The sequence below is a fragment of the Arachis ipaensis genome, chromosome B5 (genome assembly GCF_059453495.1).
Source record: "Arachis ipaensis isolate K30076 ecotype BB chromosome B5, ASM5945349v1, whole genome shotgun sequence".
NCBI classification, from domain to species: domain Eukaryota; kingdom Viridiplantae; phylum Streptophyta; class Magnoliopsida; order Fabales; family Fabaceae; genus Arachis; species Arachis ipaensis.
Window position 1 is genome coordinate 11,273,708 of NC_142440.1, and position 21,116 is coordinate 11,294,823.

At 34.4% G+C, this 21,116-nt stretch overlaps 1 protein-coding gene across 1 annotated transcript; it reads left to right on the forward strand.

The window, feature by feature from the left end:
• Nucleotides 1-10,763: 10,763 nt before the first annotated feature.
• Nucleotides 10,764-17,347, forward strand: LOC107633179 (uncharacterized). Its single transcript, XM_088486780.1, has 8 exons — nt 10,764-13,315; nt 13,406-14,173; nt 14,360-14,961; nt 15,056-15,300; nt 15,391-15,594; nt 15,723-15,815; nt 16,124-16,492; nt 17,306-17,347. Exons 1-8 carry the CDS (start codon nt 10,764-10,766, stop codon nt 17,345-17,347), a joined length of 4,875 nt encoding a protein of 1,624 aa, XP_088342906.1.
• The last annotated feature ends 3,769 nt before the right edge of the window (nt 17,348-21,116 follow it).

The following is a 21,116-nucleotide window of genomic DNA, read 5'->3' on the forward strand; positions in this document are numbered from 1 at the left end:
GTTACAGGTTTTATGAACCTATTAACAAAAAGGTGATTCGGAGTAGAGATGTTGTCTTTGTTGAAGACCAAACATTGAAGGATGTTGATAATGCGGAGAAGCCAATGGTTCAGCCTAGTGATGATTTTTCTGACTTGGATATTACTCCCTCTATGCCTATGGTAGAAGATGGTAGAGTTGAAGCTCAAAATAATGAGCATGATACAATTGCAGGTGAAGATGGAACAATTGATCCGATACTTGATGAAGTTGGTGATGATGATCAAGATGAACAACCAGCTTTGGAAATTCCTGCAAATGCACTCAGAAGGTCTACAAGAGAAAGGAAGCCTTCGTCAAGGTATTCTCCACATGAGTTTGTTTTGTTGACTGATGGAGGAGAACCTGAATGCTTTGGAGAGGCTGTTGAAGATGAAAGCAAAGCTCAATGGCTTGAAGCTATGCAATAAGAAATGAAGTCCTTGCTTGAGAATGATACCTATGAGTTAGTGAAGCTACCGAAAGGTATGCGAGTTTTGAAGAACAAATGGGTATTCAGAATCAAGAATGAAGAACACAATTCTAAGCCTCGGTATAAGGCTAGATTGGTTGTTAGAGGTTTTAGCCAGAGAAAAGGTGTTGATTATGAGGAGATCTTTTCTCCTGTTGTGAGGATGTCATCCATTCGTGCTGTGCTTGGATTAGCAGCGTCTCTTGATTTGGAGATTGAGCAAATGGATATGAAGACAACTTTTCTTCATGGTGATTTAGATAAGGAGATCTACATGGAGCAACCGGAGGGCTTTGTTGTTAAAGAAAAGGAAGATTTTGTGTGCAAGCTTAAGAAGAGTCTTTATGGATTGAAGCAAGCTCCAAGACAGTGGTACAAGAAGTTTGAATCTGTTATGGGGAAGCATGGTTACCGTAAGACAACTTCAGATCATTGTGTATTTGTGCAAAAATTTTATGATGATGATTTTATCATTCTTTTACTTTATGTGGATGATATTTTGATTGTGGGCAAGAATGCTTTGAGGATTAATGAGTTGAAGAAACAATTGAGTAAGTTCTTTGCTATGAAGGACTTGGGTCCTGCCAAACAAATTTTGAGCATGACTATTACTCGTTATAGAGATTCCAAGAAGCTTTATTTGTCATAGGAGAAGTACATAAAGAAGGTGCTTCAAAGGTTTGGCATGAATGATGCCAAATGTCTTGCTAGTTCTTTTGCTCCTTATTTTAAGTTGAGTACCAAGCAGTGTCCAACCACTGATGAGGAGAAACAAGCAATGGATGAAATTCCTTATGCCTCAGCTGTTGGAAGCTTGATGTATGCTATGGTATGTACTAGACCAAACATTGCTCATGTGGTTGGTATTGTAAGTCGTTTTCTCTCTAATCCAGGTAAAGAACATTGGAATGCTGTTAAATGGATTATGAGATATCTCAAAGGTACAACTAACTTGAGTTTGAGTTTGAGTTTTGGTGGTGAGAAACCTTTGCTAGTTGGCTTTACTGATGCAGACATAGCAGGAGATATTGATTCTCGAAAGTCTACTTCAGGTTATTTGGTCAAGTTTGCAGGGGGAGCTATTTCATGGCAGTCAAGGCTACAAAAGTGTGTTGCACTTTCTACCACAGAGGCAGAATTTATTGCAGCAACTGAAGCATGTAAAGAGTTGTTGTGGATGAAGAAGTTTCTTGCAGCACTTGGTTTTAAGTAAGACCGTTATGTGTTGTTGTGTGATAGCCAAAGTGCTATTCATCTTGCCAAGAATTCTACTTTTCATGCAAGATCTAACCATATTGATGTTAGGTATCACTGGATACGGGATATGTTAGATTCCAAGTTGTTGGAACTTGAGAAAGTTTACACTGATGACAATGGTGCTGATATGATGACAAAAGTATTGTCAAGAGAAAAGTTTGAAACATGTTGTTTGATCGCCGGAATGGCGAGGGCCTCCACCTAGTCGAGAAGGGAGAGATTTGTTGGGTTTTTCTCTCCTTTGTGAGGCCCAAGCCCAATATTTTGAGGGTGTCTCTTGCACCCATTGTGCCACAACCCTAATTCAGATTTTTGGGGGTCATTGAGAGTGAGAGAGAGTAGCCACCAAGTGAGAGAGAAGGAGAAAAACAGAATTCCTATTTTTGTCCAAAGTAGTAAATTTCAAATGACAGTTTCTCAGTTGTTCACCGTTGGATCGGCTTGAAATTTAAACTGTGTGTTTCTATCATCTTGTTCTTCATTTTGGTCGGTGGAGATATTGATTGGAGATTTTTAGTGAGAGAAATTGGCTTTGCAAGAGAGAAATTAGGTTCCCCATTTTTACACAGAGCAGCAATCTTGGAACGGCAGTTTCTCATTCTTTCACCGTTGGATCGATGTGAAATTTAAACGGTATATTCTTCACATCTTGTTATTTATTTTGAATGGTGAAGATTTTAATTGGAGGTCTGCATAGGGAGAAATTGACTTCGACAGCAGCTCTATTTTTTGGGTATATTTCATCTTCTTGCTTCTAATTTGTAAGCTTTGGTGCTTTGATGTTTTGGCTGGTTATATGCACTTTTTTGTGCTTTGTTTGAGACTCTCTTGTACCTCATTTGATTATAGTGGAGCTATTTCATTGGTCTGGACGACTCGTGGTTTTTACCTCTCACATAGAGGGGATTTTCCACGTTAAAATCTCGGTGTGTTCTTATTATTGCTTTAATTGCTATATTTGCTTGTTATAGTTGCTGCCATATTGTGTTGTGAGTGCTTCCATATTGTTCTTGTGTTGGACATTTGTGTCGTTTTCGCTGCTAGGCTCTTTCATACTGGTATCAGAGCCGATGGTTTAATCGGTCTGATTTTAAGGGGTATTCAAGGTGAAGCATCGAAAGTCTTCCCGGCAAAGGTGGTCCGGGCGGCGTGTCCCGCGGTATTTTGCGGCGGTGTGATGGACGAATACTCGTGGTGGTGGAGGAGCTAGAGGGGAGTTGATGCTTGATGTGGAGGCTCACACTTGAGAGGGAGATTGTTAGTGTTGCAAATGTGAGGAGTGTTGAAGTAAGTCCCACATCAAAAAAAGCAAGGAAGAGTGAGGAGTTTATAAGATGAGAGATCCATTAACTTGACACCTTAAGGTTTTGAGTTGGATGTGGTGTCTTCTCATCTTATGTTATCTCACTTGATTCCTCCTCGAAATCTCTCCGGTGGTCGAGAACTCCCCACGGTTGGCCCAACAGTTCTTAGTTGTGGGTGTGTGCATGTATCATTATTGGGTGTTCCTTAATATGGTAGTTTAGTAACGATAATGTTAGATAAACATAAAAGTTTCATCTAACAAGCTAATAATACTTTAGTAATAGTCAATTAATAATAATAATAATAATAATAATAATAATAATAATAATAATAATAATAATAATAATAATATATGAATACACTAAAAGATGGTGGATCATCGGATAACTTATAAAATTGTAGTATTTGAAAACAGAAACTTTGATGGTCTCACGAGATATTGTTCTCGTTGCTAAACACTTGTCTGTACTCTGTAGCATTGTTACTTCCCAGATAGTTATAAGAGAGCATGCACACCGTTAGATCAAACGGTTACACATAACCTAGTGATGTGAATAGGGATGGAAATAAATCCGACGGTCTATTGGAGACCTGTAACTTAGTCTGTATTATTTATTATAAAATAATTTTAAATTCAGACTAATTTAAAAGTTTAATTTTGTTAATAAATTTAAAGTCTAAATTTACAAAATATTAATAAGTCTGTTTGAGCCGGTTAAAATATAAAAATATTTTTTATAATTAAAATAATTATTAAATTTTTTTAATTTGTTATATTTTGTTATAAATATTTTTTTATATTTTAAATATTTTAAAAATTTAGATATTATTATAAAAATTGAATTTAATATATTATATTATAAATATTATTTTTAAATAATTTTTTTAAATATTTTTTTTTAATAAAAATTTATATATATCAAATTTTTTATTAAGTTTCATCCGGTCAGACAAAATTTAATAACAGGCCAAATTTAATACTTAAAATAAAATTTATAATAAATTATAGATCAATTAAATACATTATATACCTAACTTATTAAAGTAAAATCCGATTTAATCTGACTTATTTATAAAGATGTAAACAACAAAGACACATGAATAAGTTAAGGTCAAGTATAGGGATGGTAACGAGTAGAGTATGCTAGGGTTTTGAATCAACCATAACCCTATCCGTAAATTGAAATTTTTATATAAACTCAATTCTATTTTATCTGCGAGTTGAGAATATTCCAATTCTAATCCTACTCATTCTTAATTTGTGAGTACCCGATTCTACTTGCAAGTTATAAAAAATATGTAACATTATTATATAACTTGATAATAATTTAAAATAGAACTAATTTTTATGTAAAAAAAATATTAAATTATTAATTAGTGATCTTCTTGTAGTGGCTAAAATTTTTTTGTATTTAATGAGAAGTCTTTGATTCAACATCCATTTAAAATATATTTTTATATAAGTATATAACATATAGTGCGAGTTAGTCGGATAGGGTTGATACTCAACCCGCAACCTATTCGACTCGCACGAAAAACCCTAACCTATTTGTTGCGGATCAAATTAGCAACGCTACCTAATCGAATGGGGTCGAATTGAACACTACAAGAAAAAAGGCCTATGGCCACGGTTTTTTTTGCTACGCTTTAAAAGCGTGGCCAAAAGTAGGCTATGACCACGCTTATGTGTGGGTGGCGTTTGAATAGAGATTTTGCCACGCTTTTTTTTGCTACGCTTTAAAAGCGTGCCGAAATCTCTCTATGGCCACGCTTTTATGAGGGTGGCAGTTGATGTGAGATTTAACCACGTTTTTTTCTGCCACGCTTATAAAGCGTAGCCATAGAGAGATTTCGGCACGCTTTTAAAGTGTAGCAACAGCAATTTGTTATTGTAACGTTTTAAAAGCGTAGCCGTTTCCTACAAGCCTTTTGGCACGCTTGAAAAGCGTGGCCAAAAGGTTCCCTCAGAAAAAAAAATTAAAGAAGCTCGAATTAACAAAAACGCTCCTAACTCAGCTCCTTCGTGATTCTAACACTTAGAGAAAAGAAGCTAACTCCTTCTGCCCTAACTCCTCCTTCGAAAGCCCCAATGGCAATTGCAACCACCAATCTCCTCCTTCTTTGTGCCTCACCGCTTCCCCCTCCGAAAGCCCTAGCTAACCAGTCTTCAATTTTTTTGCCTTAACCCTTCTTCAAAAGCCCTAACCCCTGCCCTCACCGCGATGACAACACTCCAACGAAGAACGACGACGCCCTCCCTTCCGCGCTGCCGCTCGCTTCCTGCTTCTTCGCTTCCGTGAAGAACGACGAAGCCCTCCCTTCCGCGCTACCGCTCGCTTCCTGGTTCTTCGCCTCCCTGAAGAACGACGAAGCCCTCCTTTCCGCGCTGCCGCCCGCTTCCTGGTTCTTCGCTTCCGTGAAGAACGACGAAGCCCTCCCATCCGCGCTGCCGCTCGCTTCCTGCTTCTTCGCTTCCGTGAAGAACGTCGAAGCCCTAACATCTGACGAGGTGGAAAAGCGCCATTTCCAGCTTCGAATAAGGTTGTAGGTTTCTCCTCCTTTTATTTTTCTGCAGTCAGATTCATGAGGATGACTCTAGGTTTTCAGTCTTTTTTTTTATTGTTCATTGTTTTGATTCTCATGCATTTCTTCAGGAGAAGGTGAGGAACCCGTTAGTCGAGAACAATGCTAAGCAGTTCGGGATCAGAGGAGCAGAGGAAGAAGAGGATCCTCAAGCAGAGGTTGAAGGCTCCACCAGCTTTGAACTAGTTCACCAAGACCCTTGACAAGAACCTAGGTGCGTAAATAAGTATCTCCATTTTGTTTCATTTACCCTGTTTAATGTTTGTGTAATGCTTCAAGTGTGGTAATATTTCCCTCTTATGGCAATTAGATGATGCTTCTGATCACTTTATTTTTCTATCTAACTGCATTTAACTTCCTCTTTGCAATTTCACCTTTTGGAAATGATCTCAGTTTCAGAAAAGGAAAGGGAAGCTTGAAAGCTAAACATGTATATGGTGAATGTTTTGAAGTTGTAGCTTCATTTTCTGAGAGAAAGAGTGCATCGTGTTGATCTTGTTGGTGGTGTTGTTTGACTGAAATTTTAAGAATGTAATAGACTTCTCAAAGTTTTATAAAAACTATTTTTGACTGAAATTTTAAGAATGTAATAGACTCTAAATGATCATTTTGAGTTTTAGAGACTTCTAACTCTTATTAACTCTTGATTCTACCTTATTTTAGTTACTTAAACTTGTCTAGCTTAGTGTCACAGCCCCAAGAGCTAAGCTCTTGCCATTATCAAAAGCTAAACATATATATTAGTTTCACTATGATGCATTATTCTTTCATTACTTATATGCCAAAACTTTAGTGTGTTTGATGTATTATCTTGCTGTCACTTTAAATAAGAATTGAACGCATATAGTTATTAGTCAAGAGCATTTTTTTTCTACTTTATTAACTCATTTGGGTATTAATTACTATAGCTTAATAATGATTTTCTACTGGCTCACTGTATCTTCATTTTGGTTGTTTTAAATTGTTTTCTGTGATGGTTACTATAGGTTCATTTGAGCTATCATGTCCTATGTTCATGTGTGTAAGTTTAGGTTTCTGCACCAAACATGAGTTCAATTGGGTGTTATATCACATGAAGCAGAGAAGCATGATGATTGTAACCAAGTTGATGAGCACCAAAAAGATGTTGATGCAGGTGCTCTCTTTGTCCTCAAATCTAAAGGTAACTAATAATCTCTTTTTTCTGGTACTTATACCTTTCTTAGGTGCCCTTTTTACATGTTTGGATGGACACAAGAGGACTCAAACCAGAGTTTAGGAGTTTGTAGTAACCATATTTCATTTTGACATGTTTTGGTGTCGTGTTTTGTTTGTTTTTATAAAAAATATAAAATATATAAATTGGGTGTTATTTCATTGTTTTTTTTTTTCTGTTATGATCACGGCTCTAATAGGAAGTCCTGAACAGAATTTATTTCAGTTCAAAATAAACGTGGTATCTTTGACTACTTTCAACTGTGATTGAACTTCTAAACTTCAAAAGAAAAAAAGGTTAAGATTATTTATTCTACCTATGACCTGTTTGTTATTGAAAATTTTTAATAATTATTATAAACTAGAAAGGGACATAGAGTGATATGTAGGTGACTTTTTCAAGATTCAACAGTTCTTATAAAAATATTGTTCGATTGATGCAGACTTATTAGTAGAAATGAAGCAGGAATGCACCATTTGGAAAAGAAAGGGCACTGGTTTCAAACCCAATACATAAGACCATCTGAAATTTGAAAAGGAAAATAACATAAAATTTGAGTTTGTTTTAAGACCATCAGCCAAAAGATTTTAAAATTCTGCATTGGAATCAGGGTTGGTTGTAGAGCTGATTTATATTTTATTTATGCAGGGGAAGCTATTTTGTTCCTAATTTTGTTTATTTTTCTATTTTATGTCAGTAGAAGAGTTAGAATGGGTGTGAAAATGGTGTTTCTTGTGAATGATTGAGCTTCTTTTATTTCTCCAGCTGTTAAGACAAGAAGTTAAAATAAATGAACATAAAAATTTAGTTTCCAAGTTTATTTGCTTTTAGTTTTTGGATGTTTACTACCCTTGTTTTTTGGTAGTTTTTCTTGTTTCTCACTTTGGTCTCATTTGTTTCAGTTTCACCCAAGGCACCTAAACTAAAGCCAATAGCAGGTTTGTCAATTCCATTTTGTTGGATAAGAGAAACAAAGCCCTGGTTCTTGGTCTTTAATTGAGCCAAGTTCATTCAAAGTCAGAGGGAAAAACTGTTTTAGGTTGGTACAAAATACTTGTTTTTGTATACACACCATTTTGGGGGGATTAATGATTAACCTTTGGGTTATGATCACCCTCATGTTGAGGATATCATGACAAAAACAAAATTTTTCATTACTGATAGTGCTAGAATTCATTGTTGCTTGGACTTGGTTGGCAGGGACAAGAAGAAAGAATTTGCGCCAACCAATGCTGCTTTCTATTCCCTTGGAGCAGACCTCTTTCTGTCTCAGCTAAAACCTGAACATATTGCACGCTGTTTAGGAGTTCCTTCTATCAGCAAACCTGGGGATGTTCCTTCTATTCTCATTGTAAATATTCAGGTAGCTGCATATTTCCTAGTCTAGATTGAACTCAACTGAGAATTTCTTATCTTACATTATTGGGGTGCAAATTTTATGTTCGACATCTGAATATTAGTTTATTCACGTCTGTATATGCACGGCAATTTTTCATACTCTTGTATGATTTACCCTGAAATTGTGTGCTGTTCAAACTGCAGATTCAACTGTATCCTGCGACTGTCTTCCAAACCGTACCTACAAGGTAAAAATTAACTTCCAAAATTAATCCTTTGGTTTAAGATTTTTTCCTTATAAACACACTTCTCTGAATTCTCTTATCTTTCTTTTATTTCTATCTCATGGGTTAATCTATTTCCTTCCTATAGGATTTATTATATGTGCCATGCATAAGGCTTTCATGCTGATATGTTGTAATTTACTTTGGATAAATAGTAACAAATTTTTGTTTCTCAAATTCAGGGAGCAATCTCACAAATTCAATTTCTTCAAAGCTCTACCATTTGTACCACAAGACTCCAAGAAACTTGTTAATTTTTGCTATGTCTGCTGATGGTATTACCTCTTTTTTCTTCCTCCTTCCCTGTTTTCTGAATTTCGTAAAGGCTTTGGGAATTGATGCTACTGGTGTCTTTGTCTTGAATTATTGGATTATTATTACTAGATTTGGATACTAATTCTTGCCGATTGCCACTGTTTGTGCTTTTAATATTGAATTTTGTGAATTGGTGCATTTGGTTCGCTTGGTTTATGCTATTTGTTATTATCAGTATTAATGCACGCCAAGTGCTCTCTGATATGCCTCTTTGATATTCCTCTCTGGTTTATGCATGTTCACAATTCTGAATTCTAGTTGCCTTCTGTCTAAGCAGTTTTCTTTTGTTGCTTTCATTGAGCTGTTGTTATGCTAGTGTATAAAATATATAAAAAATATATATAGTTAGTTTTTTTTTAAATTTTGATGAATGAAAACTCTTAACAAAAATATAAATATGATCTGTTGTTGTATGTTTGAAATGGATAAAAATGGATCTGAAGCTAAGGGTATGAAATTATTTTCAATTATTTTATTCTGCTGCTCCTATGGTACTGCATTGTTTATACTTTGGTTTCTTAAACTTTCAACTATTTTTAACAGTTTCTTGCCATCCATATGCCACCGACATTACATATGATAGTTTGGGTTGTGGAGTTCTTATTCTTTTCATTCTGGATTTTCTGAATTCTACTTGGAAATCTTTTTTACACTGCAGAATGTAGAAGAAAGTGAAGAAAGAGCACTACAGGTTTAACGCTCTGATTCTGAGTTGCTTGCTCATGTCTTTCGAAGGTGATTGCTGTGGTCAGAAAAAGAGAGTTGTTTAATTTTTCATGCTTTGCTGTTTGTATTTGACGGAGTAATCTTTAATTAATACGGTTATTCTTAGGTAGAAGTTTATTATTATTATGATTACCTTATGGATTGAGAATGATTGTATTTAAAGTATACTTATCAGGAGACCTAAAATTAGATTATTGGAAAATCACAGCCTAGATATACTTTAATCTCAGAGAAATTAAAGTTGAGACATACTTGCCAGTTTTAAGTCAAAATTGAAATAGTACTAGTAATTCATAAAACAGTTTATATAACAGCGAAAAATAATCAAGAAATTTGTTAATTGCTGGTTGGTTGCTACAAATAATATCTTCAAATAGTAGAGATATATATATATATAGAATTGAAGGATGCTAATGCTGAATTGAATATATGGGGGTGGTTATAATCCTTTTTCCTTTTATAATGCATATAATTTATATTTCATAAGTAGTTCCTAGGTCTGGACCAAGCTATATATTGGATTAATATATATAAATATGGCATTTTTTAAATGGATTATGGCCCACAATTTGTGCTAAATATATGTAAATGGATGCTATTTTAATTTCAAATGTAATTTTCAAGCAGTTCATGCTGAGCAGTTAGACTAATGCTCCAAAGTTGCCAAGGGTTTACCTGCCCTTTTGGGGTTTTCTCCAGCCACTTCTTCGATTCCTACTTTCTAAATTCCCCCATTTTTCAAATTTCTATGGTTTTTTTTTTATGTTTTAAATTAAGAAAAAAATTTAATTCTCAAGAGCATTTTAATTTTATGCTTTCCAACAGGCTTTTGATAGTTATCTATCCACCACTACTACCACTTCTTTTATTCTGTTGCTCCTGTGGTATTGCTTTGATGTTGCTGTGGTGCTGATTATCTGTTGCCGAACCGCTATTCTGCTTCTGCTGCGCTACTACTTTGGTGCTGGTATTGTACGGATTACGACAGTATTTAAGGTTGGTTCATGTGAATTTAAATACATCTCTTAATTTGTTATTAATGTTATGTGGACAACTTAAGTGCTTTCCTGAGGCACTCACTTCAGGACCTTTAAAAATTGCTAAAATTTAATTTTCTTCGCTATTTTATGTCCAATGCCTTCAAAGTATTTTGGAGACTTGGAAAATTGTCTCCTAGTTAATTAGGAAGCTAGACTCGCAGTTAGTGAGACTAGCAGTAAAGACTTCAAACTAGAAACTTAGCTATCTATTTGAAATATATAGGTTTTCGATGGATGTGTCCAAGGATTGGATGGATACACCACGTCATGAAAAAGAATATCAACTCGGTGTAGAAAAGTTTTTACACTTTGCTTTTTCATCACCGGGAATTCCTCAAGGGGATGAAATTCAATGCCCATGTGCAAAGTGTTGTAATAGACTTTGGTTAAGGAGAGATGTCGTGTATGACCATCTAATATGCGATGGATTCGTAAAAGGTTATAGGCGGTGGTTTAATCATGGGGAATCACTTGTTGCTATGGATGTTGACAGTGACACAGATGAGGAATATAACTGCAATGATAATATTGATGAGTTGTTACGTGATAGATTTAGAGATACTACACAAGTTGATGGACATAACATGGGGCCTAACGAAGGTGCAAAAGAATTTTATAAATTCGTAGACGAGGCAAGCCAAGAACTATACCCTGGATGTAAAGGATTCACAAGATTATCCTTTACCATCCGTCTTTACTTGTTAAAATGCTTGCACGGTTGGAGTAATGCGTCGTTCACTTCTCTCTTAGAATTATTGAAAGAAGGAATGCCACATTTGAATATTCCTACTTCTTTTGATAAAACGAAGAATATGGTGAAGAATTTGGGTCTTGACTACCAAAAGATCGATGCATGTCCCAATGATTGCATGTTGTATCGGAAAGGGCATGAGAATGACTCATCTTGCCATGTCTGTGGAACATCCCGTTATATTGAGCATCATGTAGAAGAGGACGATGCTACCTCATCTAAAAAGCCTCGTAAAGTTGCTGCAAAAACTCTAAGGCATTTCCCCCTGATTCCCAGACTTCAAAGGCTTTTTATGTGCACAAGGACGGTTGAAGCTATGTCTTGGCATCATAATGAACGTGTTAAAGATGGGTCGTTAAGGCATCCTGCCGATGGTGAATCTTGGAAAGCATTTGACAGTCGACATGAAGATTTTGCAAAGGAGCCTCGTAATGTGAGACTTGGCTTAGCAAGCGACGGATTCAATCCGTTTCGAACTTTGAGTAGTACACATAGTACATGGCCTGTTGTTCTGATGGTGTATAATCTACCCCCTTGGATGAGCATGAAGCCTGATTATTTTATGCTCTCTTTACTCATTCCTGGCCCACAATCACCTGGAAATGATATTGATGTCTTTCTTCAACCACTAATTGAAGAATTAAAAGAATTGTGGGAGTTAGGTGTCGAAACATATGATTCCAAAGAGAAAAAAACATTCAACATGAGAGCATGTCTTTTATGGACAATTAACGACTTCCCTGCGTATGCTATGTTATCTGGGTGGAGTACAAAGGGAAAATTGGCTTGTCCATGTTGTAATGATGAGACTTCTTCTATATATCTGAAACATAGCCACAAGACTGTTTATATGGATCATCGAAGGTTTTTACCCATGAACCATCCATGGAGACATAATAAAAGATCTTTCAATGGGAAAACTGAACTTAGGTCTCCACCGCAGTTGTTAGATGGAACAACTGTATTTCATATATTGCAAGGGGTAGATAATTCTTTTGGGAAGAAGCAAAGGAAAGCAAAGAATGGCATTTCAAATTGGAAAAAGCGATCAATCTTTTTTGATTTACCATATTGGAAGTTCAACATGTTTAGACACAACCTTGATGTCATGCACATAGAGAAGAATATAGTTGATAGCATAATTGGAACGCTTTTGGATATTTCTGGAAAGACAAAAGATCATGCAGCTGCGCGTTTTGACCTTAAAGACATGGGTATCAGGAAAAATCTTCAACCAAGAGATACGAAAGATGGTAAAAGAACTAAGTTAGCAAAGGCATGCTTCTCAATGACTGCAGCAGAGAAAACAATCTTTTGTAGTGTGTTAAAAGGGGCAAAATTACCAGACGGCAGCGCTTCCAATATCGCTCGATGTGTGCAGCAAACGGAAAAGAAGATTTCTGGTTACAAGACCCATGATGCTCATTTCATGTTACATTACTTGTTGCAAGTACCGATCAAGAGCATACTTCCTGACCATGTTGCCATCGCTTTAGTTCGATTATGTTCATTTTTTTGCCGGATATGTCAGAAGGTAATTAGCATAGATGAGGTAGTTAACTTAGAAGCAGAGATTGCTGAGACATTATGCCAATTGGAGAGGATTTTTCCTCCAAGCTTTTTTGACATAATGGTGCACTTGCCTATCCATTTGGCAAATGAAGTGAGGTTAGGTGGTCCAGTTCAATATCGTTGGATGTACCCTGTTGAACGATATATGTGCACACTAAAATCATATGTTCGTAACAGAAGTCGTCCAGAAGGATCCATTGCTGAAGGATATTTGGCGAATGAGTGTATTAATTTTTGCTCAAGATATTTGCATGAAGATGTCCAGACAAGATTCAACAGAGTCCCTCGAAACAATGATGAGTGTGTTTCAGATGAGCTGCGAACTCCGAGTTTGTTTCCAAGCAAAGGATGTCCTTTGGGTGGAAAAATGGGAGATTTGTTCATGTTAGATGAAACATCAGAAATACAAGGTCATTCATACATCCTAAACAATTGTGATAAGATCGAAGTCTACATGAGGTATTTTGATTGATTCATTGTCATTTCGTAGACCTCAATCATAACATTTTACCCTACTAACAAATAAGAATATGATTATTTGATCTTCAGAGAGCATGAGGAGGCAGTAAATGAGTACAATCCACGAAGAACAAAGTGGGAGAAAGCCAAAGACCATAGTCAACAGTTCTCAGAATGGTTTAAAACTCGTGCCATGAAAAAGGATGTGCCTGGTTGGGCAAAAGGGTTGGCTAGGGGTCCAAATAGAGTTGCAAAAAGATTTTCAGGTTATGTTATCAATGGGTATAGGTTTCATACAAGGCACCGTGATGCGAGACGTAAAACCCAAAATAGTGGTGTCACATTGGAGGCATTGACTCCTAGTTTTGCTACTGTGAAAGATAAGAACCCAATTGAAGCCAAAGTAACCTACTATGGTAGAATAGTTGATATGTTTGAATTAGATTATTATGGCCAATTTAAGGTAGTCCTGTTTAAGTGTGAGTGGTATACAGTTGCAAAAGACAACTTTGGTCTCTCATATGTGTATTTCAGTAAGAAATGCTACCAAGAAGAACCATTTGGGCTAGCATCCCAAGTAAACCAATGCTTTTATGTGCAAGACCCATATGTGAGTGACAAACACTATGTTATGAAAACAATTCCAAGAGATTTATTTAGGATAAGTGATGACCTTGAGTCTGATTCCCCCATAATATATGCAAGGGAGCCATGTGAACCTGAAGTGATTCCCAGTCTCCCAAATGATAATGGCGAAGTTGATCTAGTGAGGAATGATCTACGAGCAACCATTATAGATGTGGCTCCAAATATGTTTGCCAAACAACGTGGTGAGGAAGATGAGGGGAGTGAATACGAGTACATGGAGGACTCTGATTCTGAAACATCTTGACATGTTTTCATGTAATGCTGTTTTGGTAGAATTCTAAATGTCTCCTTTGTTTTAGTTATTTTGCTTATTTAATTACTCGCTTATGTTGATTATGTTCGTTTAATTATTCATAAAATAACATTTTTTTCATTGTAACTCTTTTGTGTATGCAGAATAGAGAAAGGAGAGATCGCTAAAAGAAAACGGATAAGTACCTTAGCACAAAAAATGAAAGAAAAAAGTCCAAAAAAAAAGAATTCCTTTGAGGTTACACAAGTGAGGTCAAGTGCTGAATTGCTACAACAATACAATATTAAAAGAGAAAAGATCATGGCTGAAAATAAGAAGGCTAGCTTCCAAGCTCAAGACCCAAAAGATCAAACAAGAAACCAACCCATCACAATCGTGGAAGATGCCATTGAAGAGCAAGCTAGGACTCCAAAGAAGAAAAAGAAGGTGCAACCAATGTCACTTTTTCAAGAATGTGAACATAATGGGAACGGGACAATGTCTCAAGCTGAAAAGACCTCCAAAACTGGGAATCAGAGGACTGTTGAAGCTGATACAATGGAACAAAATGATTTAAGTTCTGATGATGAGGGAGAAGATACAAGCGAGCTAACTGCAAGTTCAACGAAAAAAGGAATGAGTCTTGACATGTATTTTAAGGTACATGGGATAAATTTGGAAGATGAAGAAGATGAGGAAGATGAGGAAGATGAGCTTGATGATGCTGCAAATGATGAGGGTAATGGAGGACAAGCTAGTAATGAAGGTGCTTTTCTTGTTTTACCTTATTGTCAAAATATAGCTTGTATTACTTCTAAGTTGATTTGAGTTTAAAATTCTGTTATTTTAATCGGATTTAGGCACAATAAAGAAGAAAACTCGTGGAAAGACTATGTGCAAAAAGCTTCATGCCACTGATTTTAATGATCGACGGGAGGTGGAATTTCTTGGAGGGCAGCCTATAGGTCCAACCAAGGAGGTTGTATCTAACCTCAACCAACTCTTGGGCACAACAGTTAGAAATCCTCGTTTTGTGACTTTGCTATATACTAGTTGGCATGGTGTGCCTAAAAACCTCAAAGAGGACATGTGGGAGTATGCCAATGTATGTAAGAATTATAGATAATTTTGTTAAGATTTATTTGTTACTTTATTTATGCTAACCTTTGACATTCTAATTTGTTGTCTTGTTTAGCAAAAATTCATTCTTCCAATAACTTCAAAGCCGTGGGTAATGAACGGATTTTGTCGTGCATGGAAAAAATACAAAGGCGAAATAAAAAAGGAACATTTCTTGAAGTACAAGACAAAGAAAGAAATGATAAAGAACCGACCGTTAGAGATCCCGGAGGTTCAATTTCGCAAACTAATTCGGTATTGGAGTCTTCCGACTGTTAAGGTAATATTGTCTTTTAGTTCTTTATGTGATTAAACTTGGTGTTTTGGAAAAAGGTAGTGTGATTTTGAAAAAACAAGAAAACATGTTTATTAAGAATAATAACATCTCTTTTTCATGTTTATATTTAGGCTGTGTCTACTAAGAATGCTGAAAATAGGTCAAAGCAAACATGTCCTCACCGGATGGGTTCCACAAATTTTGGAATAGTGCGCAAGCAACTGGTAATGTAACTTATTTTTTTGTGATTTCTCATTTATATTCAGGTTGTAGTTTACTAGTTAGCATGCTTCATGTAAATTTTTCTATATGTACTCTAGCGCGACTCTAAAGAGAACAGTGAAGAACCATCAAGAGTTGAAGTTTTCATAGCAACTCGCACAAGTAAAAAAGGAAAAGAAATTGATGCTAAAACGCAAAGCACAATTGTGAGTTGTTTGTATTTGTATTTGGAAATGTACAATATTAATTCTATAGTGATTTCTATAGTGATTTCTATTAATATTGTTTGTATGCTAAATTAATGCGGCAGGCTGAACTTCAAACCCGCATAGAGGCAGGGGAAAATGATGAGGATGCATTTGTAGGAGTGTTAGGAAAGGACCAACCAGGTCGAGTTCGTTGTTTTGGGGCTTCGATTACAAAAAGCTCTCTTAAAAAGGATGAGGAGATTCGACAAGTCAAGGTTGAATACAACAACAAGGTTGAATCATTAGAGAAGAAGATGGACGGTGTATGTAGTTTATTAAAGGTATTGGTGCACCAAGTCAACCCTGGAATGAGTGAGGAAGAGGTAGCAGCCTTAGTGCAAGCTGCCCAAAATTCTCCTTTGGATGCCTCAAGTAGCAGACCGAGAAATACTCCTCGCTCCTCCGAATCAACTCATATTCCACCCAAAGATGTAAGTCACTATCTTTGGATATTCGATATATTTCCATTTAAAGTAGTTGACTTATTGTTGTTGTTGATTTTGGACATTTGATAGTGAGATAAAAGATTCTAAATGGTGCTAATGGTGTTGAATTGGAATCTGAATTCAAAGTTGTTGACTTTTTAGTAGTGTTTTATTTTGTATCTAGTGTGGCATTGAATCTCAATTTTGGATTGAATCTCAATTTTGGAAAACACGAGAAATCTTTGAAGATTTGCACTTTTTCCTAATCAAATTGGATAAAGAAAAAGAAAAGAAACCATAATTGAATTTTAATGTTTTTGTTTGTTTTGATTTTTGCAGACTCCAGAAGGAATTAATGGCTCTCATGGTATATCTCATTTTGCTTGATTTATTTATTGGGGATCGGTTATAGAATTGATCCATATGCAATTTGTATTGATTTTCCAGTTGCTAGTATAAATTGTGCATGCATGTGACTGCAGGTGCAGTATAGGGCTACAAGAATGGTTAATTTGGTTGTGAAATATATTAGGAGTTAGGGTGATACATGCCATTGTTGAGAAACATGTGACTGTTGCAAAAAAAAAAAGGAGGGGAGGGGGGGCAGTTTGATTGTTAGCTTCCTAGCTATAGCAGTACCCTTTTTTCCTTTTTTGAAAACTTTAAGAACAAAAAAAGTATCCTGGCTTTCAATGAAAGAAAAGCCTTTGCTGGTTACAATTATTGTACAACTATAACATTCATTTGTTGATAATATATGTCTCCATTTTTTGGTTTGGTATAAGATGCACTAACACAATAATATTTAAAATTATGCAGGGAAGTGCTGAAAACAGTTTCGCTCACAATGGTGATCAGTAATCATGAAGTTTTATATTTTGTAATGAAGTGTAAAGGAAGTAGATAATGTAATTCATGTTGGAATTGTAATTCATGTATTAAGAAACTGCTAGTGGATGAGACTTTGATTTTTGGTATTTTGTTAGAGTATAACTAACATGTGATCAAACACTTTCTCTGTGACAAGCTTATGAAGCAAGGATTTGTTGATTTAAAATTAGTAGTCATCTTTTAAATTTTGAAATTATCTATGATTTTGTAAGGTTTATAAAAAAAGTAGTGCCAATAGGTACTGAACTATTTTACAGCCACGCTTTAAAAGGGTGGCCATACACAACAGCAATCAACAGCCACGCTTTATAAGCGAGCTGTAATTCAATTCAGAATCTATTGGCACGCTTCTAAAGCGTACCCATATCTCTACTTGTTGCCACGCTTTGGAAGCGTGGCGATATACGTTGCAGTGCACATGAACAGCCACGCTTTAAAAGCGTAGCTGTATCTCACACCTATTGGCACGCTTATAAAGCGTAGCCATATGTCTTGCTATTGGCACGCTTTAAAAGCGTAGCTGTATCTCACACCTATTGGCACGCTTTTAATCGTAGCCATATGTCTTGCTATTGGCACGCTTTTAATGCGTAGCTATATGGCTTGATATTGGCACGCTTTAAAAGCGTAGCCATATCTTGCTTTTGGCACATTTTAAAAGCGTAGCAATAGTTCACACATATGGCCACGCTTTTAAAGCGTCCCGGTCTTTAAAAGCGTGGCAAGAAAAAAAGCGTGCCAATAGGTCACGAAAAGCGTGGCGATAGAGCAACCGGCACCCTTGCAGTTGTGACCCTTTCAAAAGCGTGCCGGTAGCTCAAAAAGCGTGGCGAAAAGCTATCGTTACGCTTTTAAGGACTTTTCGCCACGCTTTAAAAGCGTAGCAAAAAGCTTGTTTTCTTATCTGAGTAGAGTGCATATCGACACTCCTAATCAAGTAGATCATAAGAATATTTTTCACAAAATTGACCGTTTTATTCTAGTAACAAATAAAAAGCAAAAATACTGATTTCATCCTATATTTGTGAATGTTAGTTAGGCAGGCATAGAATATATATATATATATATATATATATAAACTCAGCGTTTGACTCTTTTTTCTGGACTTTGGTTTTGGTCCTCCACTCCTCCCGAAGAGTTGAATTTTGAACGTTTGACCATAACAATAATCGAACGGTATTCAATGGTTAGGTGTTTAATACGACGGCATCGCACATGGAGTAAAAAGTTATCTTCTTACAGTAAATTAACATACATGATTATCTCATGGAGAAGTGATGACCTTTAATTTTTGTAATCTTTCCCATTGCTAATTTTATTTTTGAATTAATTGCACAATAAGACAATAAGTGGTTGGATACCCTTTTCCGGAAATGACGTTTATATTATTTTCATTTTTTTCCTCCGGATAAAATTTTACGAACATAGCCAGATATGATTCTTATACGTTTGAGTTGATTTTACTATTTTGTGTTTGTGTTAGTGTTAATGACTAGTAATGTTAGAGATATACATTCGTTATAAATATCTATAATATATTTCTTTTTTAAGAATAAAATCCTCAACTTTATTTCCCTACCACTGATATCATAGTGACTTATGATCGAATCGATGATTAAGAGGGGAAAAAAAAATAAAAAGAAATATAAGTACCAAGTTTTCCCAGAAAAAAAAGCTACAACATAGTGTCCTTATTCTACATATGTATTTGAGGTGACAAGGACTTGACTATTTGTGATATTGACCACTTTTTTGTTCCTTCTTCCTTTTCATAAGAGGTATCCAATCTAATCATTGGAAATTCACAAGTTTCACTCTCCATTTTAAGCTTAATCAAATCTTATTGTAACTTAGTAACGTACATGGGAATTACATTGCTATACGTGTATAAATATTAAATAAAATAAATTTTGTTTTTTTTTCCAAAATATTACCGTTACATAGTAAATGCATTTAATTTGTATTATAAACTAGAATCAAAACCATTTAAAATATAAACAAAAATCTAACCTACTATGAAAAATCAATAAATTAAACCGACAGCTCTAACTTTACTTGCCTATTCTTTGAATATCGACAATGATGTTTCATACCGTAGTTTTACAATTTAAATTGACTGCGTTACTTTACAGCGATAATGAAATTTGAAAGTTGAAACGATTCGTTACGTAAACACGTGTAATATAAAGGGAAAAAAAGATTGATTTGAACCAGTGTATATCAAACCGTTAGATCAGAACAAAATTACGAAAGTTTTACTAAAAATCTAAGATACAAACTCAAAAACACGGAAAAACCCACGAGTAGTGACAAAACCACATACAGTAACTAACAAATAAATGAAAGGGTAATAGAAGACTCTTAGGTTTTGTTTGGATATAGAAAAAAAAAATCAGAAGAAAAAAAAATCAGAGAAAAGAAAATAAAAAAATAGAATTATTTGTATATATATTATTTAAATAAAAAAATAAATAAAAAAATATTTTTTTGTTTGAATAAAAAGAAAAATAAAAAAATTATAATAATATAAAATTATATTAATATTTTTATAATAAAATAAAATATAAATATTTTATTTTTTTATATTTATTGTATTTTATAAATATTATAAAATATTATAATTTTATATATTTGTTTTAAATTATTTATCTAATACATATATAATGTTTAAATGTAAACTTCGATTATAATAATATATTAAAATTATTAAAACTAAATTTATATTTAATTATTAATAATAATAAAATTATGGATAATATTGTAAATATATAAAAAATAATATTTTTTTTATTTTTTTGTTTGTAATGGAGAGAATTTTTTTTACTCGGACCCACACTGAAAATTTTTTTTCTTTAGCATTAAAAAAAAAAGAAATTTTCCACTTATTTATTTATTTATTTATTTTTCCTTAAATCAAACATAGTGTTAATGATTCACGAATCACATAGCATGAACAATCCAATGAAATAATATTTCCATAATCTAAAACTCAAACAGTGGTTCACATTTTGCATGCATACTTGTATAGTTTATTACGTCTTGATACTTATATATGGTCCTTCTATGTTATGTTAGGGTAATTATGATATTTTTAAAAATATTATCAAAATTATAATAATATTTTTTATTATTTAATAATATTTTTTATATAATATTAGAGGTGTATATGATCCAGTCCAGTTCGGATTCAAACCATTAGGTATATAGTCGAGTCCAAATCTGAAAAATAGACTCGATCATTATTTAGGATTGAGTTTGGATAAAGACAAACTCGACTTCACCCGACCCATATACAGTTAAAGAGAACTAAAAAATATATATATTTTTTAAATTAATTCTAATATATTAATTATAAACTTATTGTTTTATTTTTAATCACACTTATTAAATTAGAAAATAGATCAAAGAAGCATCAAATTAGAATTTATAGACAAATTCAAGTTTAAATATAAATATTAACTTCTTGGTAACAAGTTTTTTCTTTATAGATAAGTGCATTATAAATAAATTTTTTTATAAATAAGTTTTTATATAAATTATTGTTAAATCTTTAAAGGTCCAGTTTTCACCTTATTTGGACCGAATATAATTGTGATTCGAAAATATTTAGGTTTCATAAGGTTTACAACTGGATTAAATTTAAAAAATAGACCCGATGTATATTTAGAGTCGGGTCTGAGTTAGGACAAACCCAATTTTACCCGACTCATGCACACTCTTATATAATATTATTAAAATA

Bases quoted from the DNA above. Each gene is read 5' to 3' on its own strand.
- LOC107633179 (XM_088486780.1), top strand. From the start codon at position 10,764: ATGGATGTGTCCAAGGATTGGATGGATACACCACGTCATGAAAAAGAA. The intron at 14,962-15,055 runs GTGCTTTTCTTG...AATCGGATTTAG, and splicing joins AGGACAAGCTAGTAATGAAG to GCACAATAAAGAAGAAAACT. The intron at 15,595-15,722 runs GTAATATTGTCT...GTTTATATTTAG, and splicing joins GGAGTCTTCCGACTGTTAAG to GCTGTGTCTACTAAGAATGC.